The 25,507-nt window shown below is 41.2% G+C and overlaps 2 protein-coding genes across 3 annotated transcripts; both read left to right on the top strand.

Moving 5' to 3' along the window:
* Positions 1 to 1,504: 1,504 nt before the first annotated feature.
* Positions 1,505 to 5,810, top strand: LOC143860434 (HAESA-like 1). The gene is made up of 2 exons (XM_077371080.1): positions 1,505 to 4,246; positions 5,071 to 5,810. Exons 1-2 carry the CDS (start codon positions 1,654 to 1,656, stop codon positions 5,460 to 5,462), a joined length of 2,985 nt encoding a protein of 994 aa, XP_077227195.1. The 5' UTR covers positions 1,505 to 1,653; the 3' UTR covers positions 5,463 to 5,810.
* Positions 5,811 to 14,962: 9,152 nt separating this feature from the next.
* On the top strand, positions 14,963 to 24,786 carry LOC143862391 (NAC domain-containing protein 73-like). 2 transcript variants are annotated; one of them, XM_077373435.1, is made up of 4 exons: positions 14,963 to 15,119; positions 15,217 to 15,389; positions 15,516 to 15,696; positions 23,804 to 24,786. In XM_077373435.1, exons 2-4 carry the CDS (start codon positions 15,279 to 15,281, stop codon positions 24,325 to 24,327), a joined length of 816 nt encoding a protein of 271 aa, XP_077229550.1. In that variant the 5' UTR covers positions 14,963 to 15,119; positions 15,217 to 15,278; the 3' UTR covers positions 24,328 to 24,786. The 2 variants fall into 2 exon arrangements, with proteins under 2 accessions (XP_077229550.1, XP_077229549.1); XM_077373434.1 differs by having other exon boundaries at positions 14,983 to 15,389.
* Positions 24,787 to 25,507: the final 721 nt, after the last annotated feature.

Below are 25,507 nucleotides of genomic sequence, written 5' to 3'. Positions count from 1 at the left end.
GCTTTGGATCACCCAAAAAATGTGGCCCCCACTGTATTTTCAGCTCGTGGAGTAGATAAGTTATCCAGTCCAGGGAGTAGGAACCGTGGTTTCAAATTTTAGTTTGGAATGCATTTCGGTCCTCACAGAAACTGAAATTTTGAAATTTCGGACGAAATCCGAAAAAATACAATAAGGGCCCTTTTGGGTGCCGAGAAGATTTTGATTTGGAATTCTCACATTTGCAGCCCTTTTTGCGTTAATAGTTGGATCCTGATCAAATCCTTGAATTTCCAATTTAGTGACTGACAGTGAAAAAAATGAGATTTCCAAATAAGCTGTGGAAATAAGAAATTGGAAATCCACACATCTGGCAATTTCCTTCACCCTCTTGGCTCTTCAATCTCTCCCCTGCAGCAGGAATTACCCCCTTCCCTTGCTGTCTCCCTCAACATGACCTGGCATATCTATTCATTTGTACTGAAAACTCAATTCCAAATCCAAATACAAAATCTGAGGTATCCAAACGGGCCCTAAAAGAATATTTTATCTCGTATAGAATTTCGTCCAAAATTCCGAGAAAATATTCAATACTTATAAAAAAAATGTGAACTTTTATGAATGGCATCTCCAATGGCCAAGACCCATTACTCGATGGCAATGGTAGCCATCAGACCAATTTTTCAGAATCAATGCCCACATACTAAAGGATGAGGTCCAAAGCGAGATGAAATGTGAACTTTTATGAATGGCATCCATTACTTGAACCAATGGAATTGGTCTATGTTCCCACCGGAGAAGAATCCGTTGGATAAATGAAATATAACACATTTTTTCATTAAAAAGATGAATCTCTTTTCTGTCATTTCGTAGAGAGAGAGAGAGAGAGAGAGAGAAGATTTTTGAAATATTCTTGACAGTCTCGAACTCCGGGCAGTGCATACAGACTATACAGTCAATTTTCCTATAATAGCGTTTAAATAATACTGACCGTATTGACTTTTTAAGCTCTTGAGACTTGAACTTAGCGAGGACGAGGGTAAGAAGTAAGAAGCACTCTGTGCACTCTCGATCAGTTTCTTTATCCGGACACAAGAAAGAAAAAGAAACCTCCTTCCGATACCAACAAGTATAAGCGGTGCGTACTACACACACCCAACCTCCATGAACTAGTGTGTTCCAGTTTCAGTTCAAAATTGCAAACGCCCGTACACGGAAGTAGCTGCTCCCCACTAAAACTTTTCGTTTCTATTTTGTTTTGTTTAACCATAGAGATACAGAAAGAGTAAAAAAAAAAAACGCATGGGTGCATGCTCGCTTTGCATGAGCTTTATTATTCTATGTTTTTATTGCTCATAACTCTCGCACACCCCCAAAAATAAGATAAAATAAATAAAATAAATGTTAATGATTTGTAACACACTGTTTTGATAATGGCACTCCCCTCTTTATTAACAACTTTCCGGATAACCTAGGGAATTGTAAGAAAATGCTACAATAATAAACTTGGCCCTTTATCTACACCACTGTCCCTCTCAATATCATTCTTAAAGAAAGGGACCCCGAAGAGCCCCTTTTATACTCTTCCTTTCATCCTCCGCCACCACCACCACCACCTTCCACCTGTCTAAACTTGAAGACAGAACCTCTTCCTCTTCCTCTCCGTCTCTAACCATGTTTCTCCATTACTTCCTCTTCCTCTTCCTCTTCCTCTCCCAAGTTTCGTCCCTCAACCAAGAAGGCCTCTATCTCCAACGACTCAAACTGGGTCTGGACGACCCTAACAGAGTCCTCTCTGACTGGAACCCAAGAGACGCCACTCCCTGCAACTGGACCGGTGTCACGTGCGACTCGCTCTCGCATGTGACCCGCCTCGACCTCTCCTCCACTGCCATTACCGGCCCTTTTCCCACCCTCCTCTGCCGCCTCAACACCCTCTCCTTCCTCTCCCTCTCCAACAACTTCATCAACTCATCCCTCCCCTCCGATATCTCCACGTGTCAAAATCTCACCCATCTAGACCTCTCCCAAAACCTCCTCGTCGGAACCCTTCCCCCAACCCTCTCCCACCTCCCTAACCTCCTCTACCTCGACCTCTCCGGCAACAACTTCACCGGCGCCGTCCCCTCCACATTCGCCGGATTCCGCCGTCTCGAATCCATCTCCCTCGTTGCAAATCTCTTCAACGAAACCCTCCCTCCTTTCTTCTCCAACATCTCCACTCTCAAACAGCTCAACCTCTCTTACAACCCTTTTTCACCTTCAATAATCCCGCCTGAATATGGCAACCTAACTAACCTGCAAACCCTCTGGCTGGCCGGATGTAATCTCGTGGGTCAGATCCCTGAATCACTCGCAAACCTCAACAATCTGATTGATCTAGACCTTTCCCAAAACCACCTCCATGGCCCTATCCCTCCAACCATCACTTTGCTTTCCAATGTCGTTCAAATCGAGCTCTATTCAAACTCCCTCTCCGGCGAGTTTCCGGCCGGCATGTCGAAATTGGCGGCGCTGCGGAGGTTTGACGCGGCAATGAACGACCTCGAAGGACACATTCCCGACGAGCTCTGCGGATTGGAGCTCGAGTCATTGAATCTCTATGAAAACCGTTTTGCCGGAAGCTTGCCGGAAAGCATTACAAAATCGCCGAATCTGTACGAGCTTCGGCTTTTTGGGAACCGGCTGTCCGGGCCGTTGCCGAGGGATCTCGGCCGGAATTCTCCGCTGATGTGGGTTGATCTGTCCGGGAATCAGTTCTCCGGAGAGATTCCTGAGGGACTCTGTGAGAAAGGGGTTTTGGAGGAGCTGCTTCTTTTAGATAATTCATTGGAAGGGGAAATCCCCGCAAGTCTCGGTCAATGCCGGAGTTTGACCAGAATCCGGCTGAAAGGGAACCGGCTCTCTGGCGAGGTACCGGTGGGATTATGGGGACTTCCGCACGTCTCGCTGCTAGAGCTCGCTGGTAATTCTTTTCACGGTCAGATTTCTCCGGCCATTTCTGGTGCTTTAAATCTTTCCATGCTTGTTATTAGTGATAACCTGTTTACCGGAGTCATACCTTCCGAGATAGGTTCTTTGGAGCAATTAGTAGAATTTTCCGGTGGAAATAACCAACTAACTGGATCCCTTCCAGCTAGCTTAGGAAGTTTGATGCGGCTGGGCAGTCTTGATCTTCACAACAACGAACTCTCAGGGGAAATCCCTTTAGGAATTAAGTGGTGTAAGAAGCTTAGCGAGCTTAATCTGGCTGACAATGGAATTTGGGGAGGAATCCCTAAAGAAATTGGGTACTTACCAGTGCTAAACTACCTTGATCTCTCTGGGAATCGTCTCACTGGAGAAATCCCACTTGAATTGCAGAACTTGAAGCTCAATCGCTTCAACCTCTCAAACAATCGCTTCTCCGGGAAGCTCCCTCCCATGTATGCTAATCAAATCTACAGAGAGAGCTTCCTAGCTAATCCGGGCTTATGTGGGGATATAATCGGATTGTGTTCCAGTTCGCAGGAGGAATTGTCGAGGAATCGTGGATTTGTTTGGTTGCTTCGGTTGATCTTTGTAATCGCAGGTCTGGTTCTGATTGTTGGTATTGGGTTGTTTTACTGGAGATATCGGAATTACAACAAGGAGAAGATGGGCGTGGACAAGTCAAAATGGACGTTGACATCGTTTCACAAATTGGGTTTCAGTGAATATGAAATCTTGGATTGCCTTGACGAAGACAATGTGATAGGAAGTGGGGCCTCGGGGAAGGTTTATAAGGCGGTTCTTAGTAATGGAGAGGCAGTTGCAGTGAAGAAGCTTTGGGGAGGATCGAAGAAAGGTGAATATGAGGACAGTGATGATATGCGACGTATTTCAGATGACGGGTTCGAAGCAGAGGTCTGCACTTTGGGGAAGATCAGACATAAGAACATAGTGAGGTTATGGTGTTGCTGTACTGCTAGGGATTGTAAGCTTCTTGTTTACGAGTATATGCCGAATGGGAGTTTGGGGGATCTTCTTCATAGCAGTAAGGGAGGTCTGTTAGATTGGCGGATGAGGTATAAGATTGCTGTGGATGCAGCAGAAGGGCTTTCCTATCTGCATCATGACTGTGCTCCCCCAATTGTTCATAGAGATGTGAAATCAAATAATATACTGCTGGATGGGGAGTTTGGGGCACGGGTGGCTGATTTTGGGGTGGCAAAGATTGTTGAGGCAATTGGAAAGGGGCCTAAATCGATGTCGGTGATCGCCGGTTCTTGTGGATACATTGCACCAGGTCCGTGGTATCAGAAGTGACTTGTTTTTCATTTGGGTTTTGTTTATTTCTATTTTGTTGGTCATGCTGCATGTTGTTGTTCATGTCTGAAACTTCTTTTGTTTTTTGTTATCTTTTTTTACATGCATGCTCTCTCTGTTCTATTTTTCTTTCTATCTTCTCTTCCTCATTATGATAATTTGTGTTTCTGGTCCTTCTTTTTTTTGGAGGTTTTCTGATATATTTGATACTAGTTTTAATGTTGTAGTGCAAAACATTGCCTTTCAATTTCACATGTCTGTGTAGTGTTAAGACCGAAACTTCAACATAATCTTCTATATTGGTTTGCTCTTCATGATTCCTCTATTTGTTTGCTACTATGGATCCTTTTGTTTGAGGAAAGCTATATTAAACCTTCACTATGGAAATGAAGTTTTTGTGGTGTTGCCACATTATCAATTTTCCCTAATTGTTCATATTAGTTGTAGGAGTTGATAAATACAGAACCTCAGATGAGGGATTTGGTTAGTTCCTTTCGATCATGCCTTGTTTTTTTTGTTATTAATAATTTTTCTTCTATTTGCTAATTGCTCCTTACAGCAATATTGCACATGTAAACCATGATATCTGTCTTCTTTGTTGTTTTGCCTGATGCTCTTTAGGCTGTTTCTCTGCCATATCCAGAGCCAATCTACTGTTTTTTTTTTCAGACCCTGACCTACATGGTCATGTCTTTAGCATGCATGACATTTGATAACATTTTCTTCTTCCTTGTTTAATTTGATTCTGTCTATTCGGCTATGAATTCATGGCTTACCATTGGCATTCTGTCGTATATGCTGCAGAATATGCATACACACTTCGGGTGAATGAAAAGAGTGACATTTACAGCTTTGGAGTGGTTATCCTGGAACTAGTAACTGGGAAGCGCCCGGTTGATCCTGAATTTGGAGAGAAGGACTTGGTGAAGTGGGTTGGCACCACCTTAGAACAGAATGGGGTGGAGCACATACTTGATCCCAAGCTCGACATCTGTTTCAAGGGAGAGATGTGCAAGGCCCTCAATATTGGCCTCCTCTGTACCAACCCACTCCCCATAAACCGTCCATCAATGCGGAGAGTGGTGAAGATGCTACATGAAGTGACCGCCGAGAGCAAGCTCAACCCCACAAAAAAGGATGGAATGCTTTCGCCCTATTATAGTGAAGATGCATCTGATCAAGGTAGTGTCGTGTGAGGATAGAAGATGAAGAAAGATCAGCTCTTTCGTCCTGTTTGACTATGGCTCATCTCCACCTCCAGGTGTTTGGTTCATGGGGTGTCGAGGGAGAATAGCCGAAGATGGTTTCTGATCAGAGTGCAGTGGTTCTTTTACGGAGATAGAGAGCTTTTGAAGAGTTGGTACATTGTAAATTAATTCCTTCCAACATTTAAACTATAATTTTAGGAAAGAGAAGCTATAGATTTATGTCTAATCCTACTTGGTAGCTGAGATTGTTCTAATGTTATTGCTGGTCTTCTGAACAAGAGGGTTTGAGCTACTTTTTATGAAATATGAAAGATCCAAGTTTGGTTGTTACCTTTAGATATTTTGATTTTGGCTTTTTCCAGCCAAGTTTATTTTGAATGCCTTCACTGCTGTCCTGAAAGATTTTCAGTGCTTTTAACATGTATACCTAATAGGCTAATATCCCTATCAGACAGTTCACATTTATTCAAGAGGGCCTCCTGCTGTCGCACCCCATAAAAACATCCAAACATTTATTGATATTCCCAGTTTCTACTTGTTTGAAATGGTCATACCCCTTTTTTACAAAGGGTTTTGCTAACGAGTGCCCTTAGGCGTTAGCACCCTTAGGGCACTCGTTACCCTTAGGCATTTAAAGCACCTATTTTCATGCACCCCCACGCTTTATTACTGGAGCAACGATTGTAGTCGAGATTTTATTTCCATGATTACAATTTCAACGAAGAGGCTTGCGTTTGGTTTTTACAAAAATACCCCACCATGACAAAATAACAAGAATACCCTTATCTCATAAAAGATAACGAAAATATCCCTACTTAAATCTCATGAAAAATGACAAAAATACTTATATCTCATATAAAGTGTTAAATACACCTATCTCTTTGGAAAAAAAAAAACTCATATATCATGGAAAATAAAATGACCTTATCTCATAGAAAATGATCAAAGTACTACTCACTCATAAAAAATGACCAATACACATAAATCTCATAGAAAATAATAAAAAAGACCTATCTAATGCAAGACAATTTACATGGTGGACGGCTCTGCACTTACGTGCAACCCAAAAAAAATACTGGTGGCCGCATTTTTTTGGTGATCCAACCATTCATTTTGTTGGGCCCTGATTTTATTCTCTAATTCAGATCTAATTTTATTCTCTAATAAAATCTTCTCCATAGAATGATCTTAACCCTTTGATCTGAGAAGGTTTAAAATGGACACCGCAATATAAAAAAAAACTACACAGATCTGGGTTAGGATTGAAAAACATTTTCTGGGCACACCCCCAACAAATGAAAAAAATACGTGTGCCGACATTGTTTGGGTGGGTGATCCAACCATTCATTTGTTGGGCCCTAATGTAGATAGTGTGGGCCCGTAAAATCTTCTCCATAGAATGATCTTAACCCTTTGATCTGAGGAATAAAAAAAAATGCATAGATTGGAAGGTTAGGATCATCGATCTTATGAACAAAATACACTATCTCATAAAAATGACAAAATACACTATCTCATGAAAATGACAAAAAAAACTTATCTCATATAAAATAATAAAATATTTCAATCTCATGGAAAATGGGTTAAGGTACTTCGGCTTATGACATAGGGGTATTCTTGTTATTTTCTCGTAATAGAAATGAAATTGTGGGAAACAGTTCTCTAATAATAAATGTGTTCTGAGGATAAAAGTGTGGGTACATGAAAATAGGTGCTTTAAATGCTCCTTCACGTTAGGGCACTCGTTAGTAACGTTAGGGCACTCGTTAGCAAAACCCTTTTACACACAGCTAAAAAGTTTCTTTTTCTAAAGGGTTTTCCCCCTTGGATGTGTCGATGTGATGAAGCATTAAGAAAAATCTTGCTACCTTACTAGATTAGGTTATCACGAAGACACGAACTAGAGTTTATATGCTGTGTGCCTGCGTGAAGTCAGTGCTTTTCAAAACGTACAGTGGGGCACACTTCACAGGATGATCCAAACCGTTCACTTGTTGGCCCACAACTTAAGTACGAAGTCCAGTAAAGTAGGGCCCACTTCATAGGATGATCCAAACCGTTCATTTGTTTGGCCACAACGTAAGTAGGCTGTAGCCGGTAAATCGTTGAGGAGGATGATCCTTGTGGCCCAACATATCAATGGTTTGGATCATCCTATGAAGTGGGGTCCCACTGAACATTTTGAAAAATACTGGATTTCACGCACACAGCATATAAATTCTCATCAACAACAACTTGGAGTAAGGGCGTCAATGGACTTAAGAGGGTCTGATGAATCCGGAGGGATATAATGGTTAATGGACACGATTTGGTCACAACAGCACATATTTTATTTCCATTGAAGAGGCCTATTTTTGTACATTTTATGATAAGAGAACTACCATGTCTTGATATTTCCGCTAAATCATCTTGTCTTTTAGGGCACGTTTGTTGCCATGGATTTTTTTTCATGAAAAATTGGGGTCTCCAAGTGGAGACGAGGGTTAAGTGGCTAAAAATTCGTAAATAAAATATAGGAAACTAGTGTCTCCTGTGGTGAGAAGGGGCTAAAAATTTGGAAGCAAAAAATGCTATTCAAAATCCGATAGACTGTTTCCTGATTTTTTTGGCACTTCTCATCACCGGAGACACTAGTTTCTTGTTTTTTGTTGATATTTAGCCACTTCACCTTCATCTCTACTTGGAGACTCTGTCGCGAAAAAAAATCATCTAGCCAAACGTGCCCTTAGTATTTAAAGAGATGTCAAATGGTGATTACGGTTCCCAGAAAGCTCTCACAAGCCCTTTGAAAAAACAAAAAAAAGGCTAGGACCGCCCAACTATTAAAACATAGTTGTGCTGATATCATTTCCCTATTTTATTTTCTTGCTTTTAATTTGATGGTCCCCCCCCCCCCTCTCTCTCTCCTTCGAACCCTAACTTTAATCCCCAACTACGTTCAACTTATTTGAAAGGGGTTGGGACCTTTACTCCTTGACTTCCAAAATAGGATCCGAAAGCACCTAAAAAACAGATCCGACTGGATCGTGATCAAGACATAGGTTTACTTCCAAAATAAATTGATAGAATTTTCTCTATAATTTCCTTAGGCCACAACAATGGATCAGGAGGTTTGTGTCACAATCAATTTAGTCGATGTGTTTAATCTGTTGGGCACGGGTTATAGGATTACTGCAAACTTCAGGTTTGTGTGGGAGATTACTGTTCCATTATATTCCATTAAAGAACTCCCTCTCTCAATATCTCCAACCATGGAGCTCCGTTCTTAATCTTAGAACAAAAACAATAAAGAAAATATTTCTTGGGCTTAATACCGACTCAATTGAAGGAGAAAATGCTACAGATCATGAGTTGTTGGAAAAACTTTTAGGAAAGCACAAATTAACTTAGGATGGAGGGATCAAGCTCTTGAATGTCTTCCACAACTTACAATGTTCAATTGAGTGTCTTTAACAACTTCTCTTGGCAAAAAACTTGCATTACTTGCTCGCTAAAAACATTTCGCTCACTATTGCTAGGGTGGGCATCCTTTTAGCTTTCATGCTTACTTTGAGCTCAGAATCATGGAGATGTTGGAGAGAAATCACTAAACGTGGGGAGAATATAGAAGCCCTTGTCCCTTGGCGGTCCCCTCCTGAGTTCGTCCATGAAGCTAAACCCCGATCGATCGTGTTTGGGCAACGGAGACCCAGATGGCATAGAAAGCCTTCTTTGAGATGATCAATGGCTGATCAGATGAGGCTTCTCTGGACCCGTTGGGATCACATATTCCAATGAGGCGGAGTTGAGAGCTGTCTTGCAAGGTGTAAGAACAATCAGAGAGAGGGATTAAAGCAGGTTGATTGTTGAGGGAGACTGACTTAGTGTCATCAGATGGCCGGTAGTATCCATTTTTAGCATGCTAGAGGTCGGTTATCAGCGACACAGACATATTGGCATGTATGGACATATCGTTTATTTTAGAAATCTTGCCTTCTCCTATGGCCTAAAAATCACCCAGTGGTCCAATTATTACATCAAATAATGTGTTTTATTTGGTTGAATATGGATAGTAAAAAACTATATATAGCCAGTGATTCATATTCAACAATAAAAAATATCTTGTTTGGTGTTCAAATAATGATGGAAAATTTTCCATAAAATCCGCTTGGAATAATCAATCTATACCCTCATATGGTATAAAAATATTTGGAATAACAACCCTTCTAAGATCAGAGAAATTATATGATTCAAGTCACGTGAAGGTGATACTTCAAAATTACCACCCTTGATATTTGATCCAACAGAAGCATCTTAAAAAGTGGGCTGCTGTTGGATCAAAAATCAATGGCGGTACCATTTTGACGGTCGGGCACCATATAAAAACTCCTCAAATCGACATTCTCATGTGGAAACTATTAAATAGAGCTGTGCGGATTGATGATCGCATTACAGCTAAAGAAATTCAAATTGCCTATGTAACTATTGTGACACTGGAAATCTTAAACATTTGTTTATAGAAACGATTTGGCTACTTAACTTTGGAGCTTTTTTTTTTCTAGCATTCTGAATATTAACTTGATCCCTAACCAATCTATTAAAAATAGAATTCAGTCTTGATATGAAAAGGCTAAGAAAGGCAACTTGTTAGGCCTAAAATCGGTAACAGATACGGCAGTAACGTAAGAGCTGATCTGGAGGATCCGAGGAGCCGAAGTGAAGGAGGTGAGCCCTGCACAGGAGCAAACGAGGTCAGAAGACCAACCCGGAGTCGTTACTCCGGACAGGCCCTTCGACACTCAAGTCAGTACGAGCAGGAGTGCAGAGCGAGTTTAAGAGTGGTGGTTGGGAAGTTATTATTTCTGATTTGAGCCTTAAAAGGCCTTTTATAGAGGAAAACCTGGGGTGGTTGGATTACCTACCCCAGGACAGGTGTCGACTTTTTACAGGTTCAGGATTACCTACTCTTCAGGAAATTACCAGATTGCCCTTGTGCAACAATTGGGCTTGTGGTGGGCCATCCCGGGGCCACGTGTCGACAGCTAACTGGCTGCTGTTTTTCATACCCCATCAGTTGCCCCCAGTTCTCCAAGTCATTGTAGTGATTTGGAGAAGTGTGGTGAGTTACATTTCTAAACGGGGAGAGTCTGTCCAGTGAAGCCGTTTGTTCGGCCAGGAAATCAGTCCGGAAATTTCGTCTGTCCGGCCTGGGAATCAGTCCGGAAACTTTGTATGTCCGGCCTCCGGCCAGGGAATCAGTCCGGGAATTATATCTGTCCGGCCAGGAAATCAGTTCGGAAACTTTGTCTGTCCGGCCTGGGAATCAATCCGAAAATTCTGTCTGTCCGGACAGGAAATCAGTCAGGGAATTATGTCTGTCCGGCCAGGAAATCAGTTCGGAAACTTTGTCTATCCGGCCTGGGAATCAGTCCGGAAATTCTGTCTGTCCGGCTTGGGCCGGACAGATTTTTGTCGCTTAGCGGACGCGCCATATTTTGTCCGGCTTGGGCCGGACAGATTTTTGTCGTTTAGCGATTGCGCCATATCCTGTCCGGCTTGAGCCGGACTGATTTTCTCTGTGCTCTCTTCTGTGGCCGTCACTTTGGACATATTTTTTCAAGCAGCCCCGGCCAATCAGCAGCTCGATTTCTTCCTTGAGCTGCCAGCATTCGTCTGTGTCGTGGCCGTGGTCCCTGCGGAACCGACAGTACTTCGACTTGTCTCTCTTATTTCCCTTAGAGATCATTCTGGTCGGCCACCTTACGAACTCTTCTCCTCTGATTGCGGCCAGTATATGTCTGCGGGAGGTGTTGAGAGGAGTAAAGTTCTCTTTTCTCCTCTGGGGGGACTTCTCTCTTCTGGGGGCCTTATCGTCCCTACGCTGCTTGTTAGGGTTCTTGTCCTCAGAGGTTCTCCTCCGATTTGAGTCCAGGGCTGCCAGTGTTTCTTTCACTGCTATATATTCCTCCGCTCCAGCCATCAGATCCGCGAGTGAGTGCGGATTTTGGCGAGCCACTGACCGGCGGAAGTCGTTGGATCTACGGCCTGCGAGGAGCGCGTTCATGGCGGCTGAGGGATCCAAATTCGGCACTTGGAGTGCCTCCCTGTTGAAACGGCTGACGAACACCTTCAGAGGTTCGTTGTCCTCCTGCCGCAAGGCCATCAAGGATGTTATTGTTTTCCTTGGCCTATAGCTGCTCATGAAATGGCGGACCAGATCATCCCCAAAGTCTTCAAAGTTATTGATGGAGTTCGGTTTGATCCTTGAGTACCAGTCCCGGACCGCACCAGTTAGTGTGGTCGGGAATGCTCTGCAGAGGAAGCCATCGGACGCGCCGTGGAGGAGTATCATCGTTCTGAACGTTTTCAGGTGGTCCACAGGGTCAAAGGTCTCGTCATATTGCGGAACGGTTGGCATTTTAAACCCCCTGGGCGCTGGGGCGTTCATAACATCGTCGGTGAACTGCGTTCTGCTTGAGAACGCCCGCGGAGCATGCCGGCTCTGATATTTTGCCAGCTCTTCTATGTGGTAGTCCATTTCCTCTATCCTTCGTAGCATCGGATCAACTCTAAGATCTGGTCGGTCCAATGACCTGTTTCTCTCCACTGATGGGCTCGCCGCTGAGCCGGACTGACTTTCTGGACTCCTTCGACGAGGCTGGGATTTTTCTTGCGGCGCGTGGTCTTCCTGGGCTCGATGCTTTCGTGTAGAGCGGGACCGAGACCTCCGGCGGTGGTGAGGTTTTGTATGGGCATGCCTGGCTCTGGAGTGATGGACTTGTCTTGAGTGGTGAGTCCGGTCTTCACCGTGGCGCGCTGACTCTCCCCTGTGGATATTCGACCTTTCTTGTACAGGTCGTGGAGTTTCTGGAGGATGTTGGGGAGGCGCTTGGAGTAGCTGTTGGTATTGACCGACAAGAGCCGTCATCTGTTGAAAGAGAGCTTGAACTTGATCCGGAGTGGGAGTGGGATTGAGGTGTTCCGAACGAGCCGGGCTTTGTTCTGCTGTAGCAGAAGTGGCCCCCACCTGTGAGGCGATTCGCTAGCTCCGGGTCCTGTGAGGTAGCACGGCTCGAGTAGTTCGTGCGGTTGGTACCCGAGCATTCCTCCGTCCTGGCATTTTGTAAGGGGATTTGAACAGCTTTTAGTTCATCGTCCCACGGATGGCGCCAATCTGTTAAGCCTAAAATCGGTAACAGATACGGCAGTGACGTAAGAACTGATCTGGAGGATCCGAGGAGCCGAAGTGAAGGAGGCGAGCCCTGCACAGGAGCAAACGAGGTCAGAAGACCAACCCGGAGTCGTTACTCCGAACAGGCCCTTCGACACTCAAGTCAGTACGAGCAGGAGTGCAGAGCGAGTTTAAGAGTGGTGGTTGGGAAGTTATTATTTCTGTTTTGAGCCTTAAAAGGCCTTTTATAGAGGGAAATCTGGGGTGGTTGGATTACCTACCCCAGGACAGGTGTCGACCTTTTACAGGTTCAGGATTACCTACTATTCAAGAAATTACCAGATTGCCCTTGTGCAACAGTTGGGCTTGTGGTGGGCCATCCCGGGGCCACGTGTCGAAAGCTAACTGGCTGCTGTTTTTCATACCCCATCACAACAATGCTTTCTTGCAACAGCCAGCCGGAAAATGCGTTTCTGCTATAGTCCCTAGCAAATTTGTTATTTGATATTAGGATTGCTTGATTGCGTGCTTTTTGGGCCATAAAAGGCTAATAGAAGGTGGAAAGGTCCAAAGGTCCGGCAAACCAAAGCAACCTAACCAACTCGTCATGATGATTCTCATGTGTTGGATTGAAATCTAAGCTTACTACTTGTTTATAGTACCTATTTGAAACTAGGGTTTGAATTTTGTCTTAGTGAATCGTTAAAGCTTTGCTAATTGGTAGAAGGTGGCAAAAGTCAAGACCTTACACGACCATTCGTCAATCTTCTTCTCATTTTGTAGCTGGCTGTCTCATATAGTCCTTTTTACAAGATGAGAACACATGTAGGCTGAGTTAGGATTGACGAAATGGGAAAAAAAATTAAAATAAAAAACAGAATGGAAAAGATATTAAAATTAAAAAATATGGTTAAAAATTTCATTCTGTTGGGGCGGAATAATAATAATAACACCTAGGACCGGAAATGGATCCCTGTATTAATTTTTCTCCCCGTAGTTTCATTTTTCTGATCCCTGTAATTTTATTACGATTGGGCAGAATCAGATAGGATGCAGATCTTCCATAAGGAGTACGCGGGACCTTGTTGGTTTGCATTATTGCATCAGCGAATGGGTGAGACGTGGTCATCTATTATATGCTCCAAAATAAGGGCAAGGCATGCACAAAAAGAGCTGGTAAGATCATTTTTGCAATCAAGATATCGCGGATATTTGGGCCTTTGGATTTTCCCCTCCCCAAAAGGAAATATATGATGAGATTTTATATGGTCGATCACAGGCCATGCACGCGACGAGTGGATAGAAAATTACAATAAATTATGCTGCGTGCAGAATATAAAATATATCTCAATAAATTATTGGTTGCACTCCCACTAAGGAACAAAAAATTATCCCCACATATTTTCTTCTTGCAAATATTTACGATAATTAATTTTACGATATTCCCATGCAATATATTATATTTTCCAGAACTATATATCATAATAAACACGCAAGACCACAAACTTAAAAACTCAAAGATAGAGAAGAGATCTCACTTCAATCTAAGTTTTCCTCTAAACTAATTCTTACAGAAAACCCTTTCATATATCAGCGGATAAAGTGGATGGACTGAGCCTTCCTAATTTTCCTATTAAGTAGTATCTCTAACAATAGAAAACCGTATATCGGATTTTATCGGCCAGTGGTAAAAGACTTTGAGTTCATAAACGATTTCTCTTTCTTTTTGTCCTTCATATATAAGAAACGTTTCTCAAAAAAATTTAAAAAAAAAATATATATATATATATATATATATATATATATATATATATATATAGCAGAAGAGAAAATGAGAGAATTTTGTCCATTTAACACGTCGTCGTGTGAGTGACGGCCTACCCTTACTTATACCTTCATTTATTACATTGCCATATAAATACGTAAACCGAAAATTATTGCGTACGAATCAAAGACTGATTTGACCGTTGATTCCACCAGCAGCAACGACCTGCATGAGAGAGATATATTTCGGCTCCAATGTCATCTTACAGTGTCTTTAAAGATATACACAAAGGGAAATCCAATTTTCATTTCTTCACGTACACTTCTCATGTGATGGAGGGAAGCTTCTCTCTCTGTAATTATATTATAGTAAAACATTTCACACGAATCAGGTTGCCCCATCTCCACTCAACCCATTTCTCCTTTTCTTTTCCTTTGCCAAGTTTACATATCAAACAAGCCTTTGGACAAGTAAAAGACCCAAAATAGCATTTATTCCCAGCGTATATACAGCATGGCAAACTTGAGAGCCAAGCAACCTATTATATTTCAAGAAAACGAAACTCTACTAGTTTTATTTTATTAGAAGATAGGGCAGCTGTTGAGAGGCTTCTTTTGTATCTTGAAGAAAGAAGGAAGGAAGGAAGGTGAGGAGAAAAACTAGAGAAAGCTTGCCAAAGAGGAAAATAAAGTGAAGGAGAATTCAATTCCCTCCCAAAGCTCAACAAGAGGTCGAGAGAGGGGAAACATGCTTTAAAAGACACAGGCTGCTTTCTTCTTTTTCTTTTCTTCCCTCTTTCTCTTATTAGTCTGTCTTTTATTTTGAAGAAGTGGAAGAAACCGGGGAGAAACGTTTAGTGTGGGATGGGAATAAGAGAGCGAGAGAGGAGATGACATGGACCAAAGGATGCAAGGACGATACAGAAATTGATATCAAATCGGACGAGAATCGAATCAAAAGCTGCCCTTCATGCGGGTATCGGATCCAAAGCCCGGAACAGGTCTTCAATCAATTGCCTTTTTTTTGTTCCTTCTTCTTCTTATTGTTCTTGGAAATGAACGTTGCATGGTACTTACTGTTTCGGTTGTCATGTTTTTGGTAAAAATAAATAAAACAAAATAAATAGGCAGGGATTCATGAATTGCCGGGTCTACCTGCGGGAGTGAAGTTCGATCCGACAGACCAAGAGATTATGGGGCATTTGGAGGGGAAGGTGGGGTCGGATACTCACCCCCTCATCGATGAATTCATCCCTACTCTCCAAGGCGAGAACGGAATTTGTTACACCCACCCAGAGAAGCTTCCAGGTGATCTCCTTTTTGCCCAATAACCAACATATTTTAAATTTAAATAGATCATCTCTCTCTCTCTCTCTCTCTCTCTCTCTCTCTCTCTCCTCGCCCCCTCCCCCCCTAAGGTGATCTCATATAATACATATTACATATAATTGAACAAAAGGAAAAGAAGTAAAATCAGATTCAATGTCATTTGTGTCTCATAATACCATTTCTATCATCTTTAACAAACCTTGCTCCAATGAGAACCGGAATCCAAGTTGTCCTATATGTAAAATAGGACTCGAGTAACCTTCAACAAGCCTAATTAGATTTTTGGCACCTCCACAAATCGAGGGGTTAGGATAATCCTATGGAGATGATTTTTTGCATACACCCTATCTATGTCAGGGCCCATAAAATGAATGGTTTGGATCACGCACACAATGTAACCCTCGCTGTATTTTTGGTCGACAGACCTGGTCGATCTACCAGATAATACAGTATATATATATGAAGAAATGGTTTGTGAGAAGCTGCTCAGATAAGCATATTTTTTGGGGTCCAAAGCATTCATTTGGAAGGCCCTTCCATGGATAGGGTGTATACCAAAAATCAGCCCTGTGGGATCATCCTATCCCTGCCATTTGTGGAGGGAAAAAATGGGCAGAAACTTGGACACATAGTGTCTGTCCATTTTCCCCTCCACCTTTGATTGGGTTAGGATGATCCTATTGATCTGATTTTTGGTACAAACCCTATCCATGGAAGGGCCTTCCAAATGAATGCTTTGGATCGCCTAAAAAATGGTGGCCCCCTATGGTTTGTGAGCTCTACTCAGATATGCTTAGGGGTGGCCAGAACCGAACCGGAACCGAACTGTAAAAAAATATTTTTGGTCCGGTTCGGTTCCACTGATGAAGAACCGAAATTATTCGGTTCGGTTCCGGGTCTAATGTTCTCGGTTCGGTTCCGAAACCGAAGAACCGAACTTTGAATATATATATATATATATATATATATATAATATTTTTATATTTCTATTATACATATACTTAATAATATAAATTACTTATAATATTAATAAGTAATAGTTAATACTATTCTTATAATAAGAAAGTAACTTATATTATAACTTTAATTAAAAGTTTTTATAAATTATAATTAATAATTAATAATTAGCCATTAGAATCGAAGAACCGGACCGGACCGGATCGAACCGATTATGTTCGGTCCGGTTCGGTTCTTACGGTTCATGGAACCGAGAACCGAAAAAAAAGAAACCGAGAACCGAACCGGTTGGCCACCCCTAGATATGCTTATCTGAGCAGCTGGTCACAAACCATTCTCTCTCTCTCTCTCTCTCTCTCTCTCTCTATATATATATATATATATATATATATATATATATATATATAGGGAAAGGTGTGCGTACTCGGTCGAGTAAATAAGCTTATCTACTCGGTCGGGTTAAAAACAGTGGGGGCCCACATTTTTTGGGTGATCCAAACCATTCATTTGAAAGGCCCTTACCTAGATAGGGTGTCCACAAAAAATCAGCCCCATAGGATCATCCTAACCCATCCAACAGTGGAGGGGAAAATGGGCAGATTTGTGGACAAGCTGTGTTTGTCCATTTTTCCCCATTTTTCCCTCCACTGTTGCATGGGTTAGGATGATCCTATGAGGTTGATTTTTTGTGGATATCCTATCTAGGTAAGGGCCTTTCAAATGAATGGTTTGGATCACCCCAAAAATGTGGGTCCCCACTGTTTTTAACCCGACCGAGTAGATAAGCTTATCTACTCGACCGAGTAGATAAGCTTATCTACTCGACCGAGTAGATAAGCTTATCTACTCGACCGAGTACGCATATATATATGTACGAGAAATTATATGATGCCCGACCGTGAGAGTGTAAAGGGCAGAGGAGACAAAACCTGCTGCCTTGGTTTTTGAACCAAGGAAAAGTCAAAACGGGGCTTTCTCTTGGATTTAAAATCAAGGGAGAGGGTTTTTGTCTCTCTCCGCCCTTTATATTCATGGTTGGGCATCATATAATTTCTCTCTCTCTCTCTCTCTCTCTCTCTCTATATATATATATATATATATATATATATATATATATATATATATATATATATATATATATATATATATATGAGGAAACTGTTGGTGCGCTTAAGTTCACCAAACTTTTGATGAGCTTAAGCGCCCCAATCACATGGGGGCCCACTTTGTTAGGTGATCCAAAGCATTCATTTTAAAGTCCCTTACATGGATAGGGGGTGTACCAAAAATCAGCTCCATAGGATCATCCTAACCCCTCCATTTGTGGAGGACAAAAATGGACAGACACAAATCTGCCCATTTTTGTCCTCCACAAATGAAGGGGTTAGGATGATCCTATGGAGCTGATTTTTGGTACACCCCCTATCTATCATAAGGCATTTAAAATGAATGCTTTGGATCACCTAACAAAGTAGGCCCCCATGTGATTGGGGAGCTTAAGCGCACCATAGGTTTGGTGCGCTTAAGCTCACCAACAGTTTTCTCATATGTGTGTGTATATATATATATATATATATATATATATATATATATATATATATATATTAGCGTCCATCTATATATATATATATATATATATATATATATATATATATATATATTAGCGTCCATCACGGAAGGCATTTCACGGATGGTCTGTTGAATCTGATGGCAGCCACCTCGTCAATGAAGATAAAATCTGCTGAAAAGTGAACCTGTGTGGCTGAGGTGATCCAAAGCATTCATTTAGAAAGCCCTTCCATGGATAGGGTGTGTACCAAAAATAGCCCTATAGGATCATCCTAACCCTTCCATTTGTAGAGGGAAAACGGGTGGCAGAAACGCGGACACACAATGTCTGTCCATTTCCCCCTCCACCTTTGATTGGGTGATGATCATATTGATCTGATGTTAGGTACACACCCTATCCATCCTATCCATGGAAGGACCTTCCAAATGAATGCTTTGGATGCCCCAAAAATGTGGGGCCGCATGTGTGTGTGTGTGTATATATATATATATATATATATATATGGGGAAAAAGGTTTCTGAGGTATCGCTCACCGTGAGCAGCTCTCTAGATACCCCATTTCCCATAGTTGGTTGAGTCATCCAACCCATTGGTTCTGTAGGTTATAGGTAGGATTAGGGTTATGGTTATGGTTAGGGTTATGGGTTATCATTATGGTTATGATTGGTGGAGGTTTCCAAATGGATGGCTGCAAATTAAACTCCTATAAATCGAATGGTTAGGATTATGGTATGGAGGTCCTATAAAATGAATGGGTAGGATGAGTCAAACAACATGCAGGTGATGTTTTATAGAGGGCTGCTCACGGTGAGCGATACCTTAGAAAACCTTTGCCCATATATATATATATATATGGGGGGGGGGGAGGTTTCTTAGGTATTGCTCAGCCTGACCAAGCCCACTATAAATACACCATCTCCATGTAGTTTGACTCATCCAACCCATTCATTCTATAGGACCTCACATATAAGATAGGGTGTTCCTAAGAAACCATCTCCATACTATAATCCTAACCACTCGATTAATAGGAGCCTAATTTCTAGGCATCCATTTCAAAACCTCCACAAATCATAACCCTAACCCTAACCATAACCATAACCATAACCTATAGAATGAATGGGTTGGATGAGTCAAACAACAATGAGAGATGGTGTATTTAGTGGGTTGCTCAGGGTGAGCGATACCTCAGCAACCTCGCCCTATATATATATATATATATATATATATATATAGAGGAAACTGTTGGTGAGCTTAAGCTCACCAAACTTATGGTGAGCTAACTTGCCCAATCATATGGGGGCCCACTTTGTTAGGATGATCCAAACCATTCATTTGAAAGTCCCTTACATAGATTTGCCCAATCACATGGGTCCCACATTTTGGGGGTGTACCAAAAAATCTGCCCCATTTTTGTCCTCCACAAATGGAGGGGTTAGGATGATCCTATGGAGCTGATTTTTGGTACACTCCCTATCTATGATAAGGCCTTGCAAATGAATAGTTTGGATCACTCCCCAAAATGTGGGACCCATGTGATTGGGCAAGCTAGCTCACCATAAGTTTGGTGAGCTTAAGCTCACCAACAGTTTCCTCATATATATATATATATATATATATATATAGGAGAAAAGAGTTCTTACTCCCCGGAGTAGATAACTTATCTAGATCGTGGGCTTAAAATACAGTGGGGCCACATTGTTTGGGTGATCCAAAGCATTCATTTGGTGGGCCCTCACATAGATAAGGTGTGCCCAAAATATCAGCTCTATTGGATCATACTAACCCTTTGATTTGTAGAAGCAAAAATGGACAGATTTGTGAAGACTTATACTCGTCCATTTTTGCCTCTACAAATCGAAGGGTTGGGATGATCCTATGGAGCTGATCTTTTAGGCACACCCAATCTATGTGAGGGCCCATCATGAATGCTTCGGATCACCCAAACAATGTGGCCCCCACTTTATTTTAAGCCCACGAAGTAGATAAGTTATCTACTCCGAGGAGTAGGAACTCTTCTCTCTCTCTCTCTATATATATATATATATATATATATATATATATATATAGAGAGAGAGAGAGAGAGAGAGAACGGTTCCTACACATGTGTAGAGAGTTCTCTACACACCAGCTTAAAATACAGTGGGGGCCCACATTATTTGGGTGATCCAAGCCATCCATTTTAAAGGCCCTCACATAGATATGGTGTCTACAAAAAATCAGATCCATAGGATCACCCCAACCCTACGATTTGTGGAGGTAAAATGGATGTCTTTAAACCTTTACAAATTAGTCCATTTTTTGCCTCCACAGTTCGAATGGCTAGGATGATCCTATGGATCTGATTTTTTATGGACACCCTATCTATGTGAGGGCCTTAAAAATGAATGGTTTGGATCACCCAAATAATGTGGCCCCCACTGTATTTTAAGCTAGTGTGTACACATACGTGTAGCTAACTTAGCTACACCAACGGCTTAAAATACAGTGGGCCCACATTGTTTGGGTGATCCAGACCATTCATTTGATAGACCCTCACATTGATAGGGTGTGCCCAAAAAATCAGCTCCATAGGATCATCCCCACCCTTCAAACTGTGGAGGCAAAAATGGACAGATTTGTGAAAGTTTTTACGCGTCCATTTTTGCCTTCACAAATCGTAGGGTTGGGATGATCCTATAGAGCTGATTTTTTGGGCACACCTTATCTATATGAGGGCCCATCAAATGAATGGTTTGCATCACCCAAACAATGTGGGGCCCACTGTATTTTAAGCCTTTGGTGTAGCTAAGTTAGCTACACGTATGTGTAGCTACACTGTTCTCTCTCTCTCTCTCTCTCTATATATATATATATATATATATATATATATATATATATATATATATATATATATATATATATATATGAGAGAACGGTTTCTACACACAAGTGTAGATAAGTTATCTACACACTAGCTTAAAATACAATGGGCCCACATTGTTTGGGTGATCCAAGCCATTCATTTTAAAGGCCCTCACATAGATAGGGTGTCCACAAAAAAAATCGATCTATAGGATCATCCCAACCCTACGATTTGTGGAGGTAAAATTGAACTCTTTAAACCTTCACAAATTAGTCCGTTTTTTGCCTCCACAGTTCGAATGGTTAGGATGATCCTATGGATCTGATTTTTTGTGCACACCCTATCTATGAGAGGGCCTTAAAAATGAATGGTTTGTATCACCCAAATAATGTGTGCCCCCACTGTATTGTAAGCTAGTGTGTAGATAACTTATCTGCTCAAGTGTGTAGGAACCGTTCTCTCTCTCTCTCTCTCTCTCTCTCTCTCTCTCTCTCTCTATATATATATATATATATATATATATATATATATATATATATATATATATAGGGAATTGCTAGCGTCCATCGCAAAAGGCATTTCACGGCTAGTCTGTCGCACGTTAGACCAGCCACCTTGTGCATGTGTGTATGGAGACAAAAGTTGTTGTCTTCATTCACGAGGTGGTTGGTCTGACATGCAACAGACCAGCCGTGAAATGCCTTCTGCGATGGACCCTAGCAAATCCCGTATGCCGTGAAATGCCTTATGCGATGGACCCTAGCAAATCCCATATATATATATATATATATATATATATGAGAAAACGGTTCCTACACATATGTGTAGAGAGTTCTCTACACAGTAGCTTAAAATACAGTGGGGGCCCACATTGTTTGGGTGATCCAAGCCATCCATTTTAAAGGCCCTCACATAGATAGGCTGTCTACAAAAAATCAAATCCATAGAATCATCCCAACCCTACGATTTGTGGAGGTAAAATGGATGTCTTTAAACCTTCACAAATTAGTCCATTTTTTGCCTCCACAGTTCGAATGGTTAGCCATTGCATGAGAGAGCAGTCACCTTAGATGAATTAAATAAAAAGAATTAGCTGAATTGCAGGCGAGTCCGCCGTTTCGGCTTCCACAATAGTGTATTCCATCACCCCTCGTTCTTGGAAAGTAGTTATTTGATTCCATCCGTAAATCCATTTTCTTCCCTATGAGTTCCAGTATTGATAAGAATTCTAGTTCTTACTCTTCATATGTTATGGTATGAATATACCATACCAATTTGTTATGTATGGATGATGAGATTCCATTGATACAGAGCCAATTCCAATAGACTTATTGAACATTCCCATTGGGCATAAAATAAGAAACAGCCTCTCCAACGCATAAATGGTTGGGAGCTTTTGTTCTCATCATCTTTGGTAAAATCAAGTCCACCGCGGAGAAATTCATAAACCGCTCTACCATAGTTCTTGGCGGATAACCCCAATTTTGGTTTAATAGTACATCCCAATAGGGGACGACCATACTTGTTCAATTTATCTCTCTCAACTTGGATGCCATGGCGTGGGCCTTGGAAAGTTTTGACATATGTTGGAGGAATTCGCAGATCCTCCAAACATAGAGCTCGTAGGGCTTTGAACCCAAATACACTACCCACAAATTCTTTTCCTCAGGATTCTCGCAAGTAGAAATAGGGAACGAACTAACTAAAAGGATTTTTTAAAATCCCCTCTTCTAGAGGGATCATCTAGAAAGTGAGTTGTTTTGTATACATTCATATTCATACAGAAAAACTGACATAGAAGTTATGGATCCTTTTTCCGATATACGAAATAGGGGACTTCACTAAGTCAATTCTTATGAAATCTAGAATCAGATCATTTGCCCTGACTTCAACAATGGAAGCCATTCTAAGGATTCTTGCAATTCCGGAGGATCCAGCTACAGGAGAACCATGAACGGGGAGCTCTCCCCCTTTTTTCGCCAGACTCATTGGTCTTAAGAATGTTGGTTTAAAGAATGAGTGATTGTGGGTCATTGATTTGATTTATCAATAGAATAAAATCAATAGTCAAATTCAATTGTGAGATTCATAACTACAAAATCCCACTATTTATACTTCTACCCGTCCAGGGAATTCGATTCCTCCTATATTCCAATACAACTATTTACAATTAGTTAATTTCAAATTCTCAAATGATGTACTAGCAGTGCATCAAAGATGCAGTCGTCGATTTTCTCGAAAGGCCAACAAACCACCAACTTTGATTTCACGCTTCTGTGAAATATATACGCGAATCATTTCTGGATTATAACTGGAACACTCCCGCCTCCTTCCTTTTTCTGGATCCATCTCACATCACTAACTCGACCCTTTCTGCCTATAGGTAATTTTAGACAAGTTATAGATGATGATTAATAAAGTTACTATTAATTTCACGAATAGAGTTACCATTAATCTTGTTTATTTTGTAACTCATTATCTAGGTGCTCCTAGTTATTCTTGACCATGGAAATCTTGCAATACATTTTGATCACTGATAAAATTTCCTCAATCATTCTCATATTCGCCCCCGTTAATGGAAACAGTAACATTTTTAATGCCTTGGCAAGTAGGTTAATACCAGCTAGAAGAAGCAGCTGGTAAATTTAAAGTGGGTTAATACGGGAATGATAAGTAGCGAAATAAGGTTCATGTCTTGCCCCTTTTGGTCATTGCAGGAGTAGGTAGAGATGGCTTGATCCGTCATTTCTTCCATCGTCCATCCAAGGCATACACGACGGGAACTAGGAAGAGAAGAAAAGTGCACACCGATGAACATGGTGGCGAGACAAGGTGGCATAAAACAGGCAAGACAAGGCCAGTCTTTGTGAGTGGAAGGGTGAAAGGTTACAAGAAGATCTTGGTGCTCTACACCAACTACGGAAAGCAACGAAAGCCCGAAAAAACGAATTGGGTGATGCACCAGTACCACCTTGGGTCCAACGAGGAAGAGAAGGATGGAGAGTTAGTTGTCTCCAAAGTGTTCTATCAAACACAACCTAGGCAATGTGGTTCAGGTACCAAGGATTCCAAGGGTGGACAAGATAGCCATGATAACCCCCCTCTCAAGGAAACAAGCTTTGTCGACTACTATAATTCATCACTCATCACCTTTGATCAAAGCAATCACAATAGGGCAAGCCCCCCTCAGCTGATACCTAATTTCGTTGTTCATGGTGATGTCTCTTCCTTTCTTCCTTAAGGATCATTACTCGTGCATAAAATGAAAAATAAGATTGATTTGTAGAGGAAGAAGAGGATGGGAGGCACAAGTAATTGTTGCCAACTAGTAAAATAAGTTTGAAGCTAGAAAGGTCAATAATTGATAGCTTTACAATGGCGGCAAAGGTAGGAATATAAAAGATTTTTCTTTATTTGAACTACGAGTGAATGGATAACAGGATTTCTTCATGCAAGCTCTATATAATAAGAGGGTGCAATTTACATTCATTGGTGTTAAGAGGTGAGTATTAGATACTTTGGTCTTTGCATATCTTCAAGAAAGGATGGTCCTTGTATAGTAGAGTGCTATGTAATGAAAGAAAGTATAAATGTGCCTCATTTGGTCAGGAGGCCAAAGCAGGTTTTAGTTTTATTACTGTCTAACTATAGTTTTATTTCTGGAAATCTGATGGAATAAATGTAAGTAATCCTGACTCTCTCTCTCTCTCTCTCTCTCATTTTCTTTATTAAGAAATGATACGAAGATATGCCCGTGCTTAAACCACCACCTTAATAATGCCAATAGTACCAAAGTATATATTGTATCAAATTAAAGTTTTGTCCTCAGAAGATGCACCATAGTATAAGGGTCAGGAACTGGCACTGACCAGTCTTCCTAGCAGTACTCTTTTCCTTAACTATTTGTATATCTGAAAACAAATAACTAATATGATATCTAGAAAGCTTCTAATGAAAGCTTTTTGTCAAACTAATTTTTGTGATGAATTCAATTCTTGTATAACATGTGTCAGAAATAACTTTCTTTCTTTCATGCCATTATTGTGATGAATTTAGAGCCTGCATATAAAATTCTATTTTCCAAATGGATGGGATCAAAGCCCGGTGTCCCAATGGCTTCAGTGGTCACGCTTTTTTATACTTGAGGAGTTGATGTGTTTGCTGCTGTCAAGAACTTATTTGTCAAGGTGAAAATGTTTTCTTAAGGCTCCCTTTCTTTTGACGTAAAATGGTTGCAAAATTTGTTTTGCGACCATTTTACGTAGAAAGAAACATAGCCAAAGTGAATTCCACCTCCACCTTGATGTCCCTAATACGAAATCAGTGCTTCCACTCCGAAATAATTTAGATCCATCTCCTCTGGTATAAAATAATCTCCCAAACCCTTGATAATCGGCTAAGGTAGTTATGGGAGTCTTATT

This window comes from Tasmannia lanceolata, unplaced genomic scaffold (assembly GCF_043159265.1).
Source record: "Tasmannia lanceolata isolate RefF3 unplaced genomic scaffold, GAP_Taslan_0.1 ptg000037l, whole genome shotgun sequence".
In the NCBI taxonomy this organism is placed as follows: domain Eukaryota; kingdom Viridiplantae; phylum Streptophyta; class Magnoliopsida; order Canellales; family Winteraceae; genus Tasmannia; species Tasmannia lanceolata.
This window is presented reverse-complemented; position numbering and strand designations above follow the sequence as displayed.

What these genes read in the sequence shown, in the direction of transcription:
- LOC143860434 (XM_077371080.1), top strand. Translation starts at nt 1,654, where the DNA reads ATGTTTCTCCATTACTTCCTCTTCCTCTTCCTCTTCCTCTCCCAAGTT. An exon ending in TTGTGGATACATTGCACCAG is followed by an intron (nt 4,247 to 5,070) that starts GTCCGTGGTATC and finishes TATATGCTGCAG; the next exon opens with AATATGCATACACACTTCGG.
- LOC143862391 (XM_077373435.1), top strand. Translation starts at nt 15,279, where the DNA reads ATGACATGGACCAAAGGATGCAAGGACGATACAGAAATTGATATCAAA. An exon ending in GGATCCAAAGCCCGGAACAG is followed by an intron (nt 15,390 to 15,515) that starts GTCTTCAATCAA and finishes CAAAATAAATAG; the next exon opens with GCAGGGATTCATGAATTGCC. An exon ending in CCACCCAGAGAAGCTTCCAG is followed by an intron (nt 15,697 to 23,803) that starts GTGATCTCCTTT and finishes TGGTCATTGCAG; the next exon opens with GAGTAGGTAGAGATGGCTTG.